Here is a 19,893-nt window from a genome sequence, read left to right as displayed (position 1 = left end):
CGGCCACTCATTCCGTCGACTGAATGATTAAAACGGGGCCTTGTTTTGTTGCCATGTAGAACAATGAACTTCGTTTACCCACCCATGAATAATTCACTCACTGCCTCATCCGTCAACTCATTTATATGCATTCGCTCATCTGTTCAGTCGTTCAGTCAACGCGGGTCGACTGGGCCTCCGCTAGGTCGACTCGGACTCAAATGAGTACCCGGTGCGGTGTGCAGAGATCAGGACTGGGGAGACAAAGGCGGCCGGGCGTGGTGCTGGCCGCAACACCCATAAGGGTTGATACTTGTTTTTTACCCTTCTATCTGGCAACAAAACTGACACCTTTTTTACAAGGAGTCATGTTTGCATAGACCACAATACCTGCAGCCATAATGCAAACAAAAAACATAACTCTGATAATATATGCACTGTCCTTGAAGTTGATTGGTCCACACCCGAGACAGCTTTCCTTAGAGCCTAGTCTCACATGGGTTGGACCAGATGACGCCAAAAGGCGCACAACTCAAAGACAATGCACCATCAGAGTTTGAGAGCTCGGGGTAAGCATTGTTAACTGTTAGAATTGCTGCAGCATCTCTGTTAGTGATAGCGTCGTTTGCTAGGCTTTTTATTAAAACAATAGTGAATCTTTCGATTAAAAGCTTTCGTGACTGCAGGGATTAATCTTCTTGGTTCTTTCGGTAAAGTCACGTAGAAGGGAAATAATAAAAATAAAACAATAAAATTCTCACGACGTTTTGATTCACATTTTCTTGCTGTGGTTTTCACACCTGATGACGATTGCTTGTGTTGCAATCGAAACGTCGTGAGGATTTTATTGATTTAATTGTATTATTTTATTATTTCCCTTCTACGTGATTTATCGAAAGAACCAAGAATATAATGGTTAATCTATAAACAGCACTGCCCTCTCATCTATGCAGCGCTTGCATGTTTGAATGTCACACTTTTTCTTTAATGGGGATATTAAGCCAGTGGCAGAAAAAAAAAGTTGTTCAACTTCAAAGAGCCCGGCGTAATCTGTCTAAATATTTGCCGGTTATTGCTTAAACAAGTATTGTGCACCTTAGTCAATCCCATTGCGCAGTGTGTTATATAATAGACGTGGTCGAATGGAGTCGTTAGCTGTGCAATTTGTACGTGGCGCTGTGTGGCTCTGAGAGATTGTGCCGCTCATTACGGGACACCTGATGCGTGGCTGAGTGTGGTGGGGTGTTATTTGTGTGCGACAATGACATTGCGTCTTTTGTGTGTGTGTGTCTGTGTGTGTGTGTCTGTGTGTGTGTGTTTGTGTGTGTGTAGCGGGGAGTGGTGGTGGAGCGGTTAGCGCGCTGCGCAACGAACCTGGCGACCCGAGTTCGATTCCCGCTCACGGCCAACACCAGTGACGATTATCTGAACCGGTCCTGGGCCTCCCCTAGGTCGACTCAGCATCAAATGAGTACCCGGTGTGGTGTGTAAACATCGCCACTGGGGAGACAAAGGTGGTCGGGCGTGGTGCTGGCCACCCACCCCCTCGTGTACCGTTCTGGCCTTCATAGGTGCTCGCTAACAGCACTTGCCCCTACAGCCTGTTAAGGCTATATGGAGGATCTTTATCTTCGTAAGCGTGCGCATTTATTGGCCTTAATAGGTGCTCGCTAACAACCCTTTCCCCAACACTCTTAGCAGGTTAAAAATAACATTTATTTTTTAAATATATTGTAATTATTATTCTGATGTTGTTATTGTTTTGTTGCAGAATTCTCTCACTGCAAGATAATTTTTTGCTGCAATTCAGAATGGAAGCCATGGAGGTGATGTGCCTTATTGTTGTCATCATCAGCATCATCACCACATTGTCACGCGTGCCCCTCTCACCGGTAGACTGACTCAGGTGCACTCAGGTGGTGTCAGGTGGTGTCAGATGGTGTCAGGGCCCTTCCTCCACGCTGCTGATGAAGCGGCTGTCATCGGTTGGCTCGGCAAGATGAGCGGACTATGATACTACAAACAATACTCATCTTCATCATGGGACCTCCTTTGCCAGTACCAAAATATGATAATAGGTTTTTTCCCCTTTTTTCTGGCAACAAAAAACGGTGTTTAAATGTTAAAACACCAAACTGAAACCTTTTACAGGGAATCATGTCTGCATTACCCACAATGCTTGTGGCCAGAATGCAAACAAAAACATACTCTGATAATATCTTGGCATTGTCCTTGAAACTGATTGGTCTCCAGGTGTACGCCTTTTGGCGTCCTCTGGTCTTACACCGTTTGAGACGAGGCTCAAAAGAAAGCTGTCTCTGGTGTGGACCAATCAGTTTCAAAGACAATGCATATATTATCAGAGTATATTTTTTGTTTGCATTCTGACCACAAGCATTGTGGTTAATGCACACGTAATTCCTTGTAAAAAGTTTCAGTTTGGTGTTTCATCTTAACACCGGTTTTTGTTGCCAGAAAAAGGGGAATAACCTATTATCAATCCTCAATCTTGGGAAGAAGTCGCCCGTCTTCAAATCGTGTTCTCGTGTGCACCGACTCAATGTATGTACATTGTATGTATGTACATTGTATGTACCTGGGGGCGCACACAACCCCACCCCTCGTTGGGGACGAGGCATAAAAGGGCAGCTCCCTGGACGATCGAGGCCAGTTGTAGCTCAAGACCCAAGACCCGAGACCAGCCATCTGAGGACCCTGGGACGATGTGAGGGCCAGTGGTGGGACTCTGGAACTCCCGGCTCTACGTCCTTGTGAGGGCGAGTTCCAGAGCGTATGCACATTGTATGTATGCACAATGTATGTATGTACATTGTATGTATGCACATTGTATGTATGCACATTGCATGTATGCACATTGCATGTATGCACATTGCATGTATGCACATTGTATGTATGCACATTGTATGTATGCACATTGTATGTATGTACATTGAACTTCTGTCGTAACGTGCGTAGCCAACCGTGCTCATCGTATGTGTCCGGATGTCAAGGACAGCAATGACTGCACACACACACACAAACCATCATTAATTTAAATTCATATTTTCGCTAAATTCAGCTTTTTACGCCTCTGAGAATTAAACGTTTTGATTTGATTGGCATGCCATGCAAGCTCTGTGTGGGGCATATAAATAGTATAAATAATATAAATAGTATAAATAGTCCGCGCGAAAAAGGCCTATTAAAAAGTGTGGAATTGACTTTATTATTTTTACGACGTTTAATGGGCACAGAAACAATAACCACGAGTGAACCGTGAAATATTCCGTGGCCAAACATCGAGAGCAGACGAGTTGTTCACGAAAGTTGCCATCCTCGGTGTTGAATTTCATTTGATTAGAAGAAAACAAATCAACAAGATGACATTGGCGTGTGCGAGCGCACTTGCCCAAACACGTTTAGACTCGGACAGGCTCTTTCAGACTCGTCACGCAGCTAACCATCTACACAGCGAACTACGTACGAACATCGTTCATAGCGCCACGGTGGCTAGGAGATGTTTACTACCTCGCCTGGTATACAGGAGGTCGTGGGTTCGATCCCGACACTGACGCCTGCTTTATATTTCGAGTTTGCGTGTCTCTCTCTCATCATCATCACGGTGGCTAGGAGATGTTTACTACCTCGCCTGGTATACAGGAGGTCGTGGGTTCGATCCCGACCCTGACGCCTGCTGTATATTTGGAGTTTGCGTGTCTCTCTCTCTCATCATCATCACGGTGGCTAGGAGATGTTAACTACCTCGCCTGGTCTACAGGAGGTCGTGGGTTCGATCCCGACCCTGACACCTGCTGTGTATTTGGAGTTGGCGTGTCTTGTCTCTCTCTCTCTCTCCTCGTGGTCGCGTGGATTTTTCTCCGGGTCCTCTGGTTTTTGCCTCACACATTTAGATTCAACATCACCACGCGTTTAGAGTATTTGTCAGGTATACATTTCCATGTGATAGGCCACTTCGTTGAGCTATCATTCGTGGTCAGGTCGTTTTTGAAACACATTCCTGCGGAGGGAGCTGGTAGGAACGTTGGGTTGCTCGGTCATTCGCCGGGCACAAGCCGGCGTGAGTAGGTTAAACGTTTCAGGGCACCACGGGCTGACCAGCCCCTCCCCACCCAGCCCCACCCCACCCAGCCCCACCCCACCCAGCCCACCCAGCCCCTCCCCACCCTCCCCACCCAGCCCCACCCCTCCCATTTTTGATGCACGACGGACGGACACAATAATCCCCTGTGGGCTGGTGTAAAAGAGCTACATAGCTCAGTGGGCCTTACCTGGTAAAATTAAAAATTGTAAAATAGTTATGTATCGACCATTAAATAAAAATCCACGTGTCAGCCCGTATCCACTCGTGGGTAGAGTGGTGGCGCAGTGGTTAGCTCACCGCGCTCCTGACTTGGCGCTCCGAGTTCGATACCCGGCGTCGGGTATCATCGGTGGCGAGTGATATTTGAGGCTCCCCACTCACCCCTCCCGCACCTGCTCCCTCCTCCCCTTCCCTTCTTTCACCAGCGTGCACTTGCAATGACCAGCGTGGAGAAGTATGGCCAAATCCACCCCTCCCCCACCCCCTCCATGACCAGGCACGGTGTGGGGAGGCCGTCATCTGGCAGTTGATTTACAAATTGCCCTTCAATGTTTGTTTCTTACTTAATTACAAGCCGACTCTTCGCCGCACGTGCTGCGTGCTTCTTTTAAGAGCGTTCGCTTGACCTGGCGAATCTCCCCGGCACGCGGAGCGAAACGTCGGACATCGTGGGCGAGCAGCCACCCGGGGATAAATCTCACGGCAGAAGATAACTCGCAGAAGATGATAACTCTCACGGCAGAAGATGGTAACTCTCACGGCAGAAGAAGATAACTCTCACGGCAGAAGATTTCCGTACCCGCGTCTAACGTCAGTCAAGCTGGCTTGGAAATTAAAAAAATTGTAAAAAATTTCTGACAACCCAATTATGTTACGTTTCACTCCGCATATAAAAAGGACATGCTGTAATGGATTAAAATTACGGACTGATTAAAGGTCTTATGCGGTGGGGGGGGGGGGTGATTGATGATTGAGAGAGGAATGTGCGTTGTTTTCGTCGTCCTAAGCCTCACACTCTGCCGTCTCTCTCCATCGCTGCCAGGATTCGGGAATGGATCAGCGGAGAGCTGATTTTGAGAAGATCTTCGCCCATTACGACGTGGTGAGTGTTCACTTTCGAATACATCCCGCGTCTGTTTTTTTACCGCGTTAAGCAGCAATCGTCATTTTCTTAGGTTTTTTCGGTAAAGTCACGTAGAATGGAAATAATAAAATAATAAAAATAAAACATAAAATAATTCTCACGACGTTTCGGCCACAACGCAAGCAGACGGCTGCTTGCGTTGCAGACGGCTGCTTGAGTTGTGACCGAAACGTCGTGAGAATTATTTTATGATGTTTTATTTTTATTATTTTATTATTTCCCTTCTACGTGACTTAACCGAAAGAACCACGAAGATGAATCCCTGCAGTCACGAAAGCTTTAAATCGAAATTGAATTATTTTATTATGTTTTATTTTTATTATTTTATTATTTCCCTTCTACGTGACTTTACCGAAAGAACCAAGAAGATGAATCCCTGCAGTCACGAAAGCTTTAAATCGAAATTGAATTATTTTATTATGTTTTATTTTTATTATTTTATTATTTCCCTTCTACGTGACTTTACCGAAAGAACCAAGAAGATGAATCCTTGCAGTCACGAAAGCTTTAAATAGCAATCGTCATCATTACCGCCACTTGATGAAGGCCCCTCCCCCCCCGCGTGCCGTGTCAGTCATAGGGGCGGTGGGGGGGGGTGTTTTGACCATACTTCACCACTCTGCTTAATGTGATTTGATTAAAAGGGAAGGCTTCAGGCTTGCCGCGCGGCGCGCTAAACCGGTGTACGCACACCGCCGCCACTCTGCTTACTCTACCCGTATCCACAGTGACCCCGCTTACGTCACGGGGTCTCCCTTAAGTACCCTAGGAGACGTGACGTCATCGCACTGAACGGCACACCTGACGTCACGTCCCCATTTTACTCCTCTACACATGTATTGCGTCGTCATCGTGAGCCGTGGTCAATCCACTGCTGGCTGGATGAGGGCCTCCCAAAAGCCACCTCCGGCAAATCCCTGCGATGTAAAAAAATAATAATCCCCTTCATCTTCTTGGTTCTTTCGGTAAAGTCACGTAGAAGGGAAATAATAAAATAATAAAATAATTCTCACGACGTTTCGGCCACAACGAAAGCAGCCGTCCTCAGGTGAAGAACATGTCTGTCGGAAAGACAGTGTCAGACAGTGTCAGAACAGGTCTGTCGGAAAGACAGTGTCAGACAGTGTCAGACACTGTCTTTCCGACAGACCTGTTCTTCACCTGAGGACGGCTGCATGCGTTGTGGCCGAAACGTCGTAAGAATTATTTTATGATGTTTTATTTTTATTATTTTATTATTTCCCTTCTACGTGACTTTACCGAAAGAACCAAGAAGATGAATCCCTGCAGTCACGAAAGCTTTAAATCGAAAAAATAATCCCGTACCGATAGTTTACGCGGAGGAAATAACGCGTCTCGAGAGAAAACAAAAACACGTTTTGATTGGCGGGACAACGGCTGGTGCAACGCTTCGCTCGAGAATCGAAGGAGAAAAACCACTTCGTGTCAAAACCGAACCCACTCGCCAAGTCTGACAGCTGCGAAGAGACAACTTGAAGCGCCCGCTCAGATTAATTGACCGCAGCGCGTGGCGCTGAGGATTGTATTTTTTAATTATTTTTTAAAATATATCTATTTTTTTATCTCCTTATCTCCCCCCGATTTTCAATTCGTTTTAAATGGGGATTTTCGCGTTGACGGACTGCCCGCGATGGGCAGAAAGTCGTTCTTGTCTGTCTTATTGTTTCTCCGGTAGCTTCCTCCGCGTGAGGGCTCCGCGATTAAATAAATTGCCTCTTACACTTTTACCCCGTCTCTGGGCAGCGCGGGCAACATGTGGAATTCGTTTGTCGATCTCGATGATTTAAAAGTGGCATAGCTCCCCATGGCTTCCGAATATCGGAAGGAAGAGCGTTCCAGACGGCCGCCGAAAGCGCATCTGAAAGCGCTGGCGACGATGCTGCGACCACTGCGGTTGTTCGACGGCTGAGCCGAAAGCCGCCGATGCCGCTGCTGCTGCTGCTGCGAGAATGACCCGAAGTTTTGCGTGATGGTGATTTATGCTCCTTGGCGAGGTGGCATTGTGTGGTTCATTTGTGGGGTTATTTGTGGGGGTTATGTGTGTGGTTAATTCGTGGGGGTTATTTGTGTGGTTAATTTGTGTGGTTAATTTGTGTGGTTTATTTGTGTCGTTTATTTGCGTGGTTAATTTGTGTGGTTCATTCGTGGGGGTTATTTGTGGGGGTTATTTGTGTGGTATATTTCTGCGGTTTATTTGTGTGGTTAATTTGTGTGGTTTATTTGTGTCGTTTATTTGCGTGGTTAATTTGTGTGGTTTATTTGTGTGGTTAATTTGTAGTTCATCTGTGTGGTTTATTTGTGGGGGTTAATTTGTGTGGTTCGTTCGTGTGGTTCATTCGCGGCGACCACCGCGTGTGTACGATGGGTGCGCAAAGAAGGGACTGCCGATCGACGGTCGTTGGGTAACAGGCTGGGGGGGGGGGCAGAAGGGGAAGGATCCGAGGCCCAAACACGAGAGTTGGGGATGATTGCAGCGTCGCTGTCGAGTGTGCAGGCTGTGCAACTGCACTGGGAGCGAGGCTCACGCAGGCCGGGGGGTGGGGCAGGCGCTGGGCTACGAGGAGGGGGGGGGGATTGGGAAGTGCCCCCTCCCTCCCCCCACGGCTTCTTCCCATTTCGTTTGCTTCCTTGAACCGGGGTCTATGCCACCCACGCTACGCCCCGGCGTCGCTCGTCCACCCTCCTCCTCCTGCTGCTGCTGCTACTCCCAGAGGGCGGCTGTCTCCAAGCTGCCAATTGGCATATTTTCATTAGCCCCCTTCACAAAGACAAAGATCCACACCTCCCCCCTTCCCGTATAGCCTCGACAGACTTTCGGAGGCAAGTGCTGTTAGCGAGCACCTAATGAAGGCCGCCACGGTACACGGAGGGGTGGGTGGTCCAGCACCACGCCCGACCGCCTTTGTCTCCCCACAACGTTTACACGCCGCAAACCAATAATTGTTTTAAGGCCGAGCAGAGCTAGGGGAGACCCAAGGCCGGCAGAGACAATCGTCGCCGGCGTTGGCCGCGAGCGGCGAGTCGAGCTCGGGATGGAACCGGGTTCGCAGCGCTAACCGCTGCACCACCGCTCCGCGCACGCCGCGAGCCCCGTTTGACTCGTAGGCGAGACGGCTCTTGACGCTGCTCGTGCTGGATGACCCCCCGAGTCTCTCCAAAGTTGGGGGACTCGGGTCCCGAGCCATCCTCAAGGCAGAGCCACGCAACACGGGAGTTTGTTGTTTGATGTCAGTGTGAACCTTGTTTGCGTCGACTAAAGCACGCGTTTTCACGTCCGGGACAAAGATATGAACAAAGTAGCTACTTCTTCTTGGTTCTTCCGGTAAAGTCACGTAGAAGGGAAATAATAAAATAATAAAAATAAAACATAATAAAATAATCTTCTTGGTTCTTTCGGTAAAGTCACGTAGAAGGGAAATAATAAAATAATAAAAATAAAACATAGTAAAATAATTCTCACGACGTTTCGGCCACAACGCAAGCAGCCGTCCTCAGGTGAAGAACAGGTCTGTTGGAAAGACAGCGTCTGGCGCGTAGAAGGGAAATAATAAAATTATACAAATTAAACAATACAATTCTCACGACGATTCGATTGCAACACAAGCAATCATCATCATCAGGTGTGAAAACCACAGCAAGCAAATTGGAATCGAAACGTCGTGAGAATTTTATTGTTTTATTTTTATTATTTTATTATTTCCCTTCTACGTGACTTTACCGAAAGAACCAAGAAGATGAATCCCTGCAGTCACGAAAGCTTTAAATCGAAAAGTAGATACTATACTTCTAGATCTAAATGTGGCAGTCAGTCCCTGACTGACACGTTGAGTTAAGCTCCTCCCCCTCCCCTTAACCAGTATTTAAGATCTTGTCTCTTGGATTTCTCTTCACTTGATACAGTAAATGTAGTTGTGACGGTCCCACATGAAGACGGAGACTTGTGTTGCCTCCAAAACGTCGTGATTTAATTGAGTTATTTTCATTCATTATTTTTTTTACCTACGTGACTTTACCGACAAAAACCTAAGAGTAGAGCTACTATACTCTTTGCTTCTTTCGGTGACGTCACGTCGGTATAAAATAAAATGATAAAATAAAACGGCGATTTATTTAATTTTCTACCAACGTGACTTTACCGATAGAACCAAAGAGTATGGATTCCTGCAGTCACGAAAGCTTCACATCTAAAGTAGCTAATGCATAATCCATAATAGACGTTATTTTTCGGGTTAGATAGCATAACTATATCAGTGTGTCGTTAAACCCGCCACCACCCAACACAGCCAATTAGTGAGGTTTGTCACGTTTAACAGAACGTGCCAATTCGTCACTAGCGCAGCACGCCGCCGTGTTTACACGCCTCGCCAGGAACTCATTTGAGAGCGAGTTGACCGAGGAAGAGGCCCAGGACCGTTTGAGATAATCGTCACGGTTTGTTGGTGGCCGTGAGCGGGAATCGAACTCGGGTTCGCCGGGTTCGTAGCGGAGCGTAGCGCTAACCACTACACCACCGCTCCCTCACACGGCCGGACAGGATCAAGGCCGCGCGCGCGCACACACGGTGAGACGGCGCAACTCCAAAAGCGACTCCCTTTGTGTTCAGGCATCAAACGTGCGGCATGCGTGTGCGTGTGTGTGTGTTCGTGTGCTGGTTACTTGTGGGGAGTGGTGGCGCGCTAACCGTTTCGGCCTTCATAGGTGCTGGCTAACAGCACTTGCCCCAACAGCCTGCGAAGGCTACACGGGGGATCTTTGTCTTTGTGTGATTGTTACTTGTGGGGAGCGGTGGCGCAGCGGTTAGCGCGCTGCACTGCGAACCCGGCCATGCGAGTTCGATTCCCGCTCACGGCCAACACCGGTGACGATCATCTGAACCGGTCCTTGGGCCTCCCCCTAGGTCGACTCGGCCTCAAATGAGTACCCGGTGTAGTTGGTAAACATCGCCACGGGGGAGACAAAGGCGGTCGGGCGTTGTGCTGGACACCCACCCCCTCGTGTACCGTTCCGGCCTTCATAGGTGCTCGCTAACAGCACTTGCCCCAACAGCCTGTTAAGGCTATATGGGGGATCTTTATCTTTGTTACTCCGCAAGAGCTCTTCAAACAAACCTGCACCCCCCCTGCCCCCCACCCCGCCAACGCCTCGGCAACAGCCGCCAATGGCACAGAATTCTCCACCGGAATTCAAAGGAGGCTCGGATATTTACAATAACAAAAAACAAGCATTAACAGCTTTCAAACTAAACTAAATACAAATTATCTACTGGCACTGAGAAGGTTTGCAACATTTTTAATTGGGTGGTTTAGATCCTGCGCTCCTTTGCGTTTTACATTCAGACGGTATTGTGTTATTTTTGTCAGATAGTAATACATTTATTTTTTAGAATATTTTATATTTCTAAATCGACTGCTTCGTAGACCCACCACGGGCATCTGGGCTGTGGGGCCACGTGACCGTCCACCGATAGCCTCGCTGCTGATGAGACATCAGGAGGTTGAAGTCGATCCCGCGTTTTGTTTTGCCGAGACACATCTGGGCCTGGGTAAATATTCACTTCTGTGAAGCCAATAATTTCGCGACGCTGCTGCTGCTGCTGCTCCGTTACCAGTGGTGTGTGCAAAGCAGCAAGCAACGAGAAATATTCAAAACGTACCATCAATAACAACGCTGTGTGGCATTAAAACAAAATGAATTTTTTAGAGAGGCTTACGTTTTAGGAATTTGACTTTCTGATGTGCTTTGGAGAAGAGCCATCGGCAGAAGCGCGTGGTCCCTCTTGCAAGTCGACTTTAGACCTTAGCGGCTTTCCGAATAAATGCAAATTATAATTAGAGCACATTTTTGGGTTTATAAATGCCACAGTGTTATTGACGAATGCATTGAGGACACGCACATCCACGGCAGGGATACAAAGGCGGGCACGAATGGAACCTGGCCGCACCACGACAACCCGCGTGTGCGCCGTGCACCGCCCACGTTGGTGCCTCCGTTAGCGAGGCTCCATTGCCCCGACAGTCCGTTATGGGACAGAACCGTGGCGTGTGTTTTTTGTCCTTCGTGTGTGTGGGCGGGCTTGTGGGGGGGGGGGGGGGTGTGGGGGGGTGTTGGGGGTGTGTGTGAGGGGTGTGTGTGGGGGTGGTGTGTGGGGGGGTGTGTGGGGGGGTGTGTGGGGGGTGTGTGTGGGATGTGTGTGTGGGGTGTGTGTGTGGGATGTGTGTGTGGTGTGTGTGGGGGTGTGTGGGGGTGTGTGAGGGTGTGTGTGGGATGTGTGTGTGGGGGTGTGTGTGAGGAGTGTGTGTGGGGGGTGTGTGTGGGGGGTGTGTGTGTGGGGTGTGTGGGGGTGTGTGTGGGGGGTGTGTGTGGGGGGGGTGTGTGGTGGAGACAGAACAGAATGGTGGGGAGCGGTAGTGTAGCGGTTAGCGCTACGCTGCGCTATGAACCCGGCGAACCCGAATTCGATTCTCGCTCGCGGCCAACACCGGTGACGATTATCTGAACCGGTCCTGGGCTTCCCCCTAGGTCGACTTGGCCTCAAATGAGTACCTGGTACTATGTGTAAACATCGCCACTGGGGAGACAAACGCGGCCGGACGCGGTGTTGGCCACCCACCCCCTCATGTGCCGTTCTGGCCTTAATAGGTGCTCGCTAACCGCACTTGCCCCTACAGTCTGTTGAGGCTACACGGGGGACATTTGTCTTTGGGTGAGACGGAACGAGCAGTGTCTCCCGCACCCACCTCTCTCTCTCTCCTTCTCGCCCTTCGCTGCGCCCTTTCAACTGAGACGGCACCGATTGCGCGCAGTATTTGATGTTCAGACAACCCAGGCCGCTGGGTTGTCTGAAAGTCACGTAGGTAAAAAATTTTAATTAATAAAAGTAAAATAAAAAGACGTGACTTTACCGAAAAAACCTAAGAATATTCTCCAATAAACTCTAGAACAGCCCCCTGGTGTCTTCCTGCGCTCTGATAGCCCTGTAGAAGGAAACACGAGAGGGGTGGGGGAGGAGGGAAAGAGAGGGGGGGGGGGTGCCTAAATGCACTCATGAATGCTCTGAAAAATCAATGTCCACTGGAGGAGAGGATAGTGAAGGGGTTGCCACGGATAGGTGGTGACCTTCCTCCCTGCTCCCCTTTCTTGCACTTCGATGCGGTCTCGCGGTTTTCAACCGAACTCCGTTCAGCCGGCAAGTTGCCGAGAACAGCGGCTCTTCCACCGCACCTCCGGCCATCACGGCCGGATACGTACGGTGCGAGAGAAGTTCCACACGTGCCCACGTGCAAGAACCGAACGAACCACATCGCCTTCAATTTAACACGTAGGCTTTCGCGACCAATATTATTCATAATATAGGTGTTTTTTTTTTAAAGAAGTCAATTAATTTGGCCTTTGAAAACGTGACACATTTTTTTTACTGTTTGGCCGTGTCGGGTGGTGGAGGGTTACGACACATTTATAAATAACGCATCACCTTCAATTTAACACGTAGGCTTTCGCGACCAATAGTATTCATAATATAGGTTTTTTTTTTAAAGAAGTCAATTAATTTGTCCTTTGAAAACGTGACACATTTTTTTACTGTTTGGCCGTGTCGGGTGGTGGAGGGTTACGACACATTTATAAATAACGCATCACCTTCGCCTGCAGCACGCGGCTTTGTGATTGCGTGCGAGGCAAACTCCCCCCCTCCCCTCCTTATTCCCTATCTAATTTCACTCAAGTTGATATATTTATTGCGGCTTTACATGACAATTTAACGGGGCTGTTGCCCGCCCAGTGGTCGTGTTAAAGACTCTACGCAGGGAGAGAAGGAGGGGTGGTGGCGAGGGATCTTTGTCGTGGTGGGGTCCAGCCGGGCCTCTTGCTGGCGACATCCCAAATTCTCCCAGCCCCGTTGGCGAGACATCGCGCCCTTAATAGGCGCTCGCTAACAGCTGGTCGCTCAAGATTCGCTGGCTCAAAACAATGGGGGCGGGGGGGGGGGCATTAGTGACGTTGTTGTTATTATTGTTGTTAGTTTAACACGTAGGCTTTCGCGACCAATATCATCCATAATAGAGGTGTTTTGGGTGAGATCGTGTAAATATATAAATGTGTCGTTAAACCCGCCACCACCCGACACAGCCAACTAGTAAGGGTTGTCACGTAAACAGAACGTGGCCAATTCGTCACTAGTACAGCACTAGTGTGTAGTGTATAGTAGTGTAGTGTATAGTGTAGTGTATTGTGTATAGTAGTGTAGTGTATAGTGCAGTGTATAGTGTAGTATAGTACAGCACTAGTGTATAGTGTAGTGTATAGTGTAGTATACTAGTACAGCACACCCGTTGTGTGTTGGAGAGCCAAGCCACGACATTTACAATCTGACTGTCGCCTGATGAAGCTGGTTGTAATTACTGGCGAAACGTCGCACGCAGATTGTAAATGTTGTGCCTGGCTCTCCAACACATTGGAGAGCCAGGCACTAATTGGCTGTGTCGGGTGGTGGCGGGTTTAACGACACATGTATATATTTACGCGATCTAACCCCAAAAAAACCTGGATCATGGATTGTTGTTGTTGTTGTTCTCAGAGCAAGACTGGAGAGCTGGAGGGCCCGGAAGTCGATGGATTTGTGAAAGACATGATCGGTCTTGTCAAGGTATGGAACCACCCTGTATAAAAAAAGAGACAAAGATGACCTCGTATATAGCCTTGGCAGACTGTCGGTGCAAGTTCTGTAGCACCTGCGAAGGCCGTCAGTGTACAGGATGGGGTGGGTGGCCAGCACCACGCCGTGTTCCCGGCGCAAAGGGAGATAAAGGGAGTAGTGACGATGATGAGAGGAGGGCAGAGAGGGCGAGGGGACAATTGAGAGAGAGAGAGAGAGTACGTGTGTGTGTGTGTACTGTTTGTTGAACTTCTAACGCACCGTACGTATCCAAGCGTGCCAATCGCAACGCGCACTTCTAAAGAAATCGATTGTTCAACCGAGACGATTTAAAAGTGCACGTCGCTCGGTGTCTTCAGGGAGGAAGCAGCGTCCCTTTCCACAGGGGGGAAGCATTCAGAGTTGAGGGGGGGAGCGGTGGCCACACACAAGTCGAGCGAGAGAAGTTCGACATACGTGCGTACCCCGGGCGCTTTTGTCTCTGCTCGAGTCAGATCGATGGACGTACATACTTGTGTCTCCCCTTGCCGTGCCCGCCGTTGCCGTCCCCGTCGCAGCCCAACATGAGCGGCACCGACCTGGACCAGTTCCGCGAGGTCCTCATGGAGCACTGCGACCTGAACCGCGACGGAAAGATCCAGAAGACCGAGCTCGCCCTCTGCCTCGGCCTACGCTTCAGGCCCCTGGACTAAGACGCGAGCCCCCCACCCCCCCCCCACCGCACCCCCCCCCCCCACCGCACCACCACCAAACCCACGGCTCCGTGCCGGGCAAAACGAAAATTCCGGCGTTTCAAAGTCATTCTGCTCTCGGAAACGTCGAGCGTAATCCGTCAGCTTATCTTCACTTATTTTTTTGTTGTTGCTGTCATTGCGCTCTGCGCGAGGGACCGATCTGCCGGTCGAGGCGGCGGAGCCGTGACCGCGCTTGCGAGCTCCTTGGGAGAGAGTATATGAGAGAGTATATTCCTAGCGGAAACCCGTGTTCCCGTCGCAAGCCTGTGTTCCCGTGACAACCCGTGTTCCCGGCACAAAACCGTGTTCCCGTCGCAAACCCGTGTTCCCGTGATAACCCCGTGTTCCTGGCACACGCCGTGTTCCTGGCACTAGCCGTGTTCCACAGGTGTTGCTGTTGTCTCGAGCATTCCCGCGTTTTTGGCCGTGTGTTTTCACAGTCGATCGCTTTGATGCACATCGAGCCGTGGTGGCTTGGATGTGTGCGACAGGTCTCGTCGTCATCACCGTCAGCCTATAACCCCCCCCTCCCCCCCACTGCTGACTAAAGGCCTCCTCCCCCCCCCCATCTATCTATCCAAACTCTGCCCAAGACTCCCGTAAAATCACGTGACTCCTGTGTGGCCACGCCCCCTGTGAGAACAGACTCCGCTCCGTGCATCGGCGTGCCGCCACGGGGTCCAACGGTTGCAAGTCTCCTCCTTCCGTCCCTTCCCTTCCCTGAGTTCAGTGACTCTTCACTCATTTTCAGACGAGGGCACGAGGGGGTGGGGGCCGCCAAATCATTGGAAACCATTGGAGGTTTTACAGCAGCGATGATGATGATGGTGGTGGGGGTGTTGTCACTGGTTGTGTGTTGTCGGGGGGAGAGGGCGCACGTCAGGGCCCCCCACTAAAGGCCACCAGGGACATTGAAGAACACTCGCCTTGGTTGTTCTCGTGCGGTGGTAGCTTCCGGACGTGTTTGGATTTCGTCTCTGCTGCCATCTGTTCCGCTGGTTCTTCCCAACCCCCACCCCTCCCCCCCCCCCCGCTTCATTTGCCTTTTCTCACCGTCTACACTCTGTGGTTAATGAGCGAAATTATTTTGGCGACGCAGCGGCAGCTGCTGCTGCTGCTGCTGCGAGCAGCAGGGGCACAAGCACAATTAACAACAACTCCTCGACACAAAACTTTGGTTATTGAAGGGGTTTGTCTCTTACTCAAGAACCACCATTCGTGTAACTATTCATACGCCAATTTAAAAGTTGATCGTCAGATACGACATTTTATTTCATCCAAATCAGGCCCAATGCTGTAAACAAGTGCGGTTTCCAATTCTTTATTATCCACTCTGTCTCTATTGTCATCTTGCCTAAATGCCACGAATAAGGGCCAATTGCCCGAAACGTCGTATCATATTTCGATTTAAAGCTTTCGTGACTGCAGGGATTCATCTTCTTGGTTCTTTCGGTAAAGTCACGTAGAAGGGAAATAATAAAATAATAAAAATAAAACATAATACAATACAATTCTCACGACGCTTCGGCCACAACGCAAGCAGCCGTCCTCAGGTGAAGAACAGGTCTGTCGGAAAGAACAGCGTCTGAAAAAACGTCGTGAGAATTGTATTTTATTATGTTTTATTTATTATTTATTTTATTATTTCCCTTCTACGTGACTTTACCGAAATAGCCAAGAAGACGTCGTATCATACATATGTTGTTTTTATTTTAAGGCCACCGTGTTGTCAACGAATGCGCGCCTTTTGCGTGCGTACAACTGCCAATACAACAGCGGCAGCAGCAACAGCAGCACCATTACGGTTTGTTTAATGTTGTTGTTGTTGCTGTTGTTATCGGAGTCTGTTGGGCGTGATGAAGGGGAGTGAGCCCGAAGTGACAACAGAGTCGCCCTGCCAACCCGACTCTTTGCTCGCCTGAAACCACCTCTGGGAAAACGCTCCCACCAGCTCACTATAATCCGAAACTTCAAACGTCGCCAAACCGCTTTAGCCGTGGAGTCGCCGACTCGACACGCGGTCCCCCCTCCCCCCCGCTCCTTCTCACGCGTGAGCGGAGCCGACGGAGCGAAACCGCTCCGAGGTTGTCGCCGTTCGGTGCGGCTAGACAACAGCAAACATTAAAAATACGAAAATAAAATAGCGTCGGAGCATTTACGCCGCACGCAACACGCTCAAACTACATTTGCTTTTGGTTTAACACGTAGTCGCAGGCTTTCGCGACCAATATAATCCGTAATAGAGGTGTTTTTTTTGGGTTGTATCGCGTAAATATATAAATCTTCTTCTTGGTTCTTTCGGTAAAGTCACGTAGAAGGGAAATAATAAAATAATAAAAACAAAACGTAATAAAATAAAATAATTCTCACGACGTTTCGGCCACAACGCAAGCAGCCGTCCTCAGGTGAAGAACAGCGTCATTCAGACGCTGTCTTTCCGACAGACATGTTCTTCACCTGAGGACGGCTGCTTGAGTTGTGGCCGAAACGTCGTGAGAATTATTTTATTATGTTTATTTTTTATTAATTTATTATTTCCCTTCTACGTGACTTTACCGAAAGAACCAAGAAGATGAATCCCTGCAGTCACGAAAGCTTTAAATCTAAATATATAAATCTTGATTTGAAGCTTTCGTGACTGCAGGAATCCATACTCGTTGGCTCTTTCGGCAAAGTCACGTAGATAGAAATAAATAATAGATCACGACGTTTCGATCGCAACAAGAAGCGACCGTCTTCAGGTATTTTTTCTACCCACGTGACTTTACCGAAAGAACCAAAGAGTATAAATATATAAATGTGTCGTTAAACTCGCCACCACCCGACACAGCCAACTAGTAAGGGTTGTCACGTAAACAACGTGGCCAATTCGTCACTAGTACAGCACTAGCGTGTAGTGTATTGTGTAGTGTATAGTGTAGTGTATAGTGTAGTATACTAGTACAGCACACCGGTGTGTTGGAGAGCCAAGCCACAACACTTGCAATCTGAGCACGACGTTTCGCCAGTAATAACAACCGGCATCATCAGGCGACAGCCAGATTTGTGGAGAATTTCTCCTGTTTCGTTCCTTAAATAGAGGCGTAGATGTGATGACGTCACTTGTGAGCTCTTCACGTGCGAAGCCCAGAGGAGGGGGGAGGGGTTAATGAATGCATATAAATGACGATGGGTAACCATTACCGCCTGGGTTATGAATTTATTTATAAATAAATTTTTGTTCTTTCTCCTCCGCGAGCTCGCCACGGCGAGGGCGGACATGTACGGGGCGCGACAATGCCTTTGTGTTGTTTTTGGTTCCAGGCCGACCCGTCGCTTTCAATGTGTCACGTGGGGAGCCGAAGTGACGTCGTCGCCGTCGTCATTGATAACTCGCCGGTGTCACGCCGCTCACGCCTCCTGGGGGGTCAGGGGGGCGGAGGAAGGGAAGAGGTCGTGATAGGACCGCGTGGTGGCACCGGGGGGGGGCTCATAGGTCAGGGCCGCTGAGACCCTGCGTTCGAACCTGGGTTTCGGCTGCTACTTGTGATATAAAGCGGGTGGTCAAGTATAGTCAGTTCATGATCTTGGCCCTGCGAGATCCATAGATTCGCATAGAGATGCGCAGCGTCACATAGAGGCCCACAGACTCGCATAGACTGGATTGTGACTAAGACGGGTTCTCTAGTATAGCGAGTCCATTATCTCAGCCTGGTGAGATCGAGACTCACACAGAGCTGCGTGGTATATCTGTACGTAGAACGTATTTCACACTGTGCAATGTCAATCGGAGATGCAGCAGAAAGGCAGCAAGTTAAACGCACACACAAAAAACTGTTCTAAAGAAATGAGTTTTCAATTCGGATGTATCAGTGCATCGCTCCAGTGGCTTCCAAATTTCGGAAGATAGAGACCCACATTCTCGCATAGACTGACTCGTGAGTTAACCAAGTTCTCTAGTATAAGTGAGTCGATTATCTCAGCCTGGCGAGACCCATAGACCCACATAGCGATGCATAGAGTGACATAGAGACCCACAGACTCGCACAGAGTGGGTTGTGGGTAAACCGAGTTCTCAAGTTGTGGTCAGTTGATGTTCGCCAACGACTGCGCAACAACTAAAAATCGGTCGCACTTAATTTGGCTTAAGTTCCACTGGCCACAAACACCGACTAAGTGTAGAGATGACTTCGATGCAATTGGCCTGCGAAGGATTCTTTATTGAAGAAGCCACGTGCTCGCCCTCGAACAGGCAAAGATCCCCCCACTCCAACAGCAGCGCATTAAAATTTCGATTTAAAGCTTTCGTGACTGCAGGGATTCATCTTCTTGGTTCTTTCGGTAAAGTCACGTAGAAGGGAAATAATAACATAATAAAAATAAAACATAATAAAATAATTCTCACGACGTTTCGGAGGCAACACAGGCTTCCGTCTTCAGGTGGAACCATCACAGCACGATAGCCTCGTACAAGCTTGCCTCCGAAACGTCGTGAGAATTATTTTATTAGGTTTTATTTTAATTATTTTATTATTTCCCTTCTACGTGACTTTACCGAAAGAACCAAGAAGCCACGCATTTCCCTTATATACGATGCGTGACCACGCCCCTTGTCACCTGACCACGCCCCTGTCACCTGACCACGCCCCTATTCCCGAACCTTCTGGCTGGCTTCTAGATTTGAAGCTTTCGTGACTACAAGTATTCATATTCTTAGGTTTTTATCGGTAAAGTCACGTAAGTAAAAAATTAAAATTAATAAAAGTAAAATAAAAATAAAATAAAAATCACGACGTTTCGGAGGCAACACAAGCTTCCGTCTTCAGGTGGAACCGTCACAGCACGCTTGCTGTAATCAAGTAAATGAGAGATTCCAAGGGATACTACCCCGTATATATACTGGTTGAGGGGAGGGGGATGGGCCAGGACCGGCCCACTTTTATTATTATGGTAAGGTGCGGCTTGAGACTACGACTAGTCTACATAACAAAGGACTGAGCCTTTATTATGGTAAGGTGCGGCTTGAAACGTCGTGATTTTCATTTCATTTTTATTTTACTTTTTATTTTACTTTTATTAATTTTGATTTTTTTACCTACGTGACTTTACCGAAAAAACCTAAGAATACTTCTCGCTGTCCCCAGACGACTCGCTCTGCAGTTTGACTCGATTGGCATTACACAAGTGATTGCGTTTTCATTTGAATTGTAGGGGCAGCCAAGGGGGGGGGGGGCGAACTGCTCACATTCGACTATCAATATTGGACCGCTCTGCATGTTGTTTT

At 48.7% G+C, this 19,893-nt stretch overlaps 1 protein-coding gene across 1 annotated transcript in view; it reads left to right on the top strand.

Moving 5' to 3' along the window:
- Nucleotides 1–17,053, top strand: part of LOC144946664 (secretagogin-like) — a 60,922-nt gene extending 43,869 nt beyond the window's left edge. Inside the window, exons 9-12 of the mRNA XM_078875737.1 lie at nt 1,751–1,805; nt 5,124–5,183; nt 13,819–13,887; nt 14,454–17,053. Coding sequence (XP_078731863.1) covers nt 1,751–1,805; nt 5,124–5,183; nt 13,819–13,887; nt 14,454–14,588 — 319 coding nt within the window. The 3' untranslated portion in view covers nt 14,589–17,053. The remainder of the gene's footprint in view (nt 1–1,750; nt 1,806–5,123; nt 5,184–13,818; nt 13,888–14,453) is intronic.
- The last annotated feature ends 2,840 nt before the right edge of the window (nt 17,054–19,893 follow it).

This window comes from Lampetra fluviatilis, chromosome 42, assembly GCF_964198595.1.
Source record: "Lampetra fluviatilis chromosome 42, kcLamFluv1.1, whole genome shotgun sequence".
Taxonomy (NCBI): domain Eukaryota; kingdom Metazoa; phylum Chordata; class Hyperoartia; order Petromyzontiformes; family Petromyzontidae; genus Lampetra; species Lampetra fluviatilis.
Note: the sequence above shows the minus strand (reverse complement) of the source record. Positions and strands in the feature narration are given on the sequence as shown.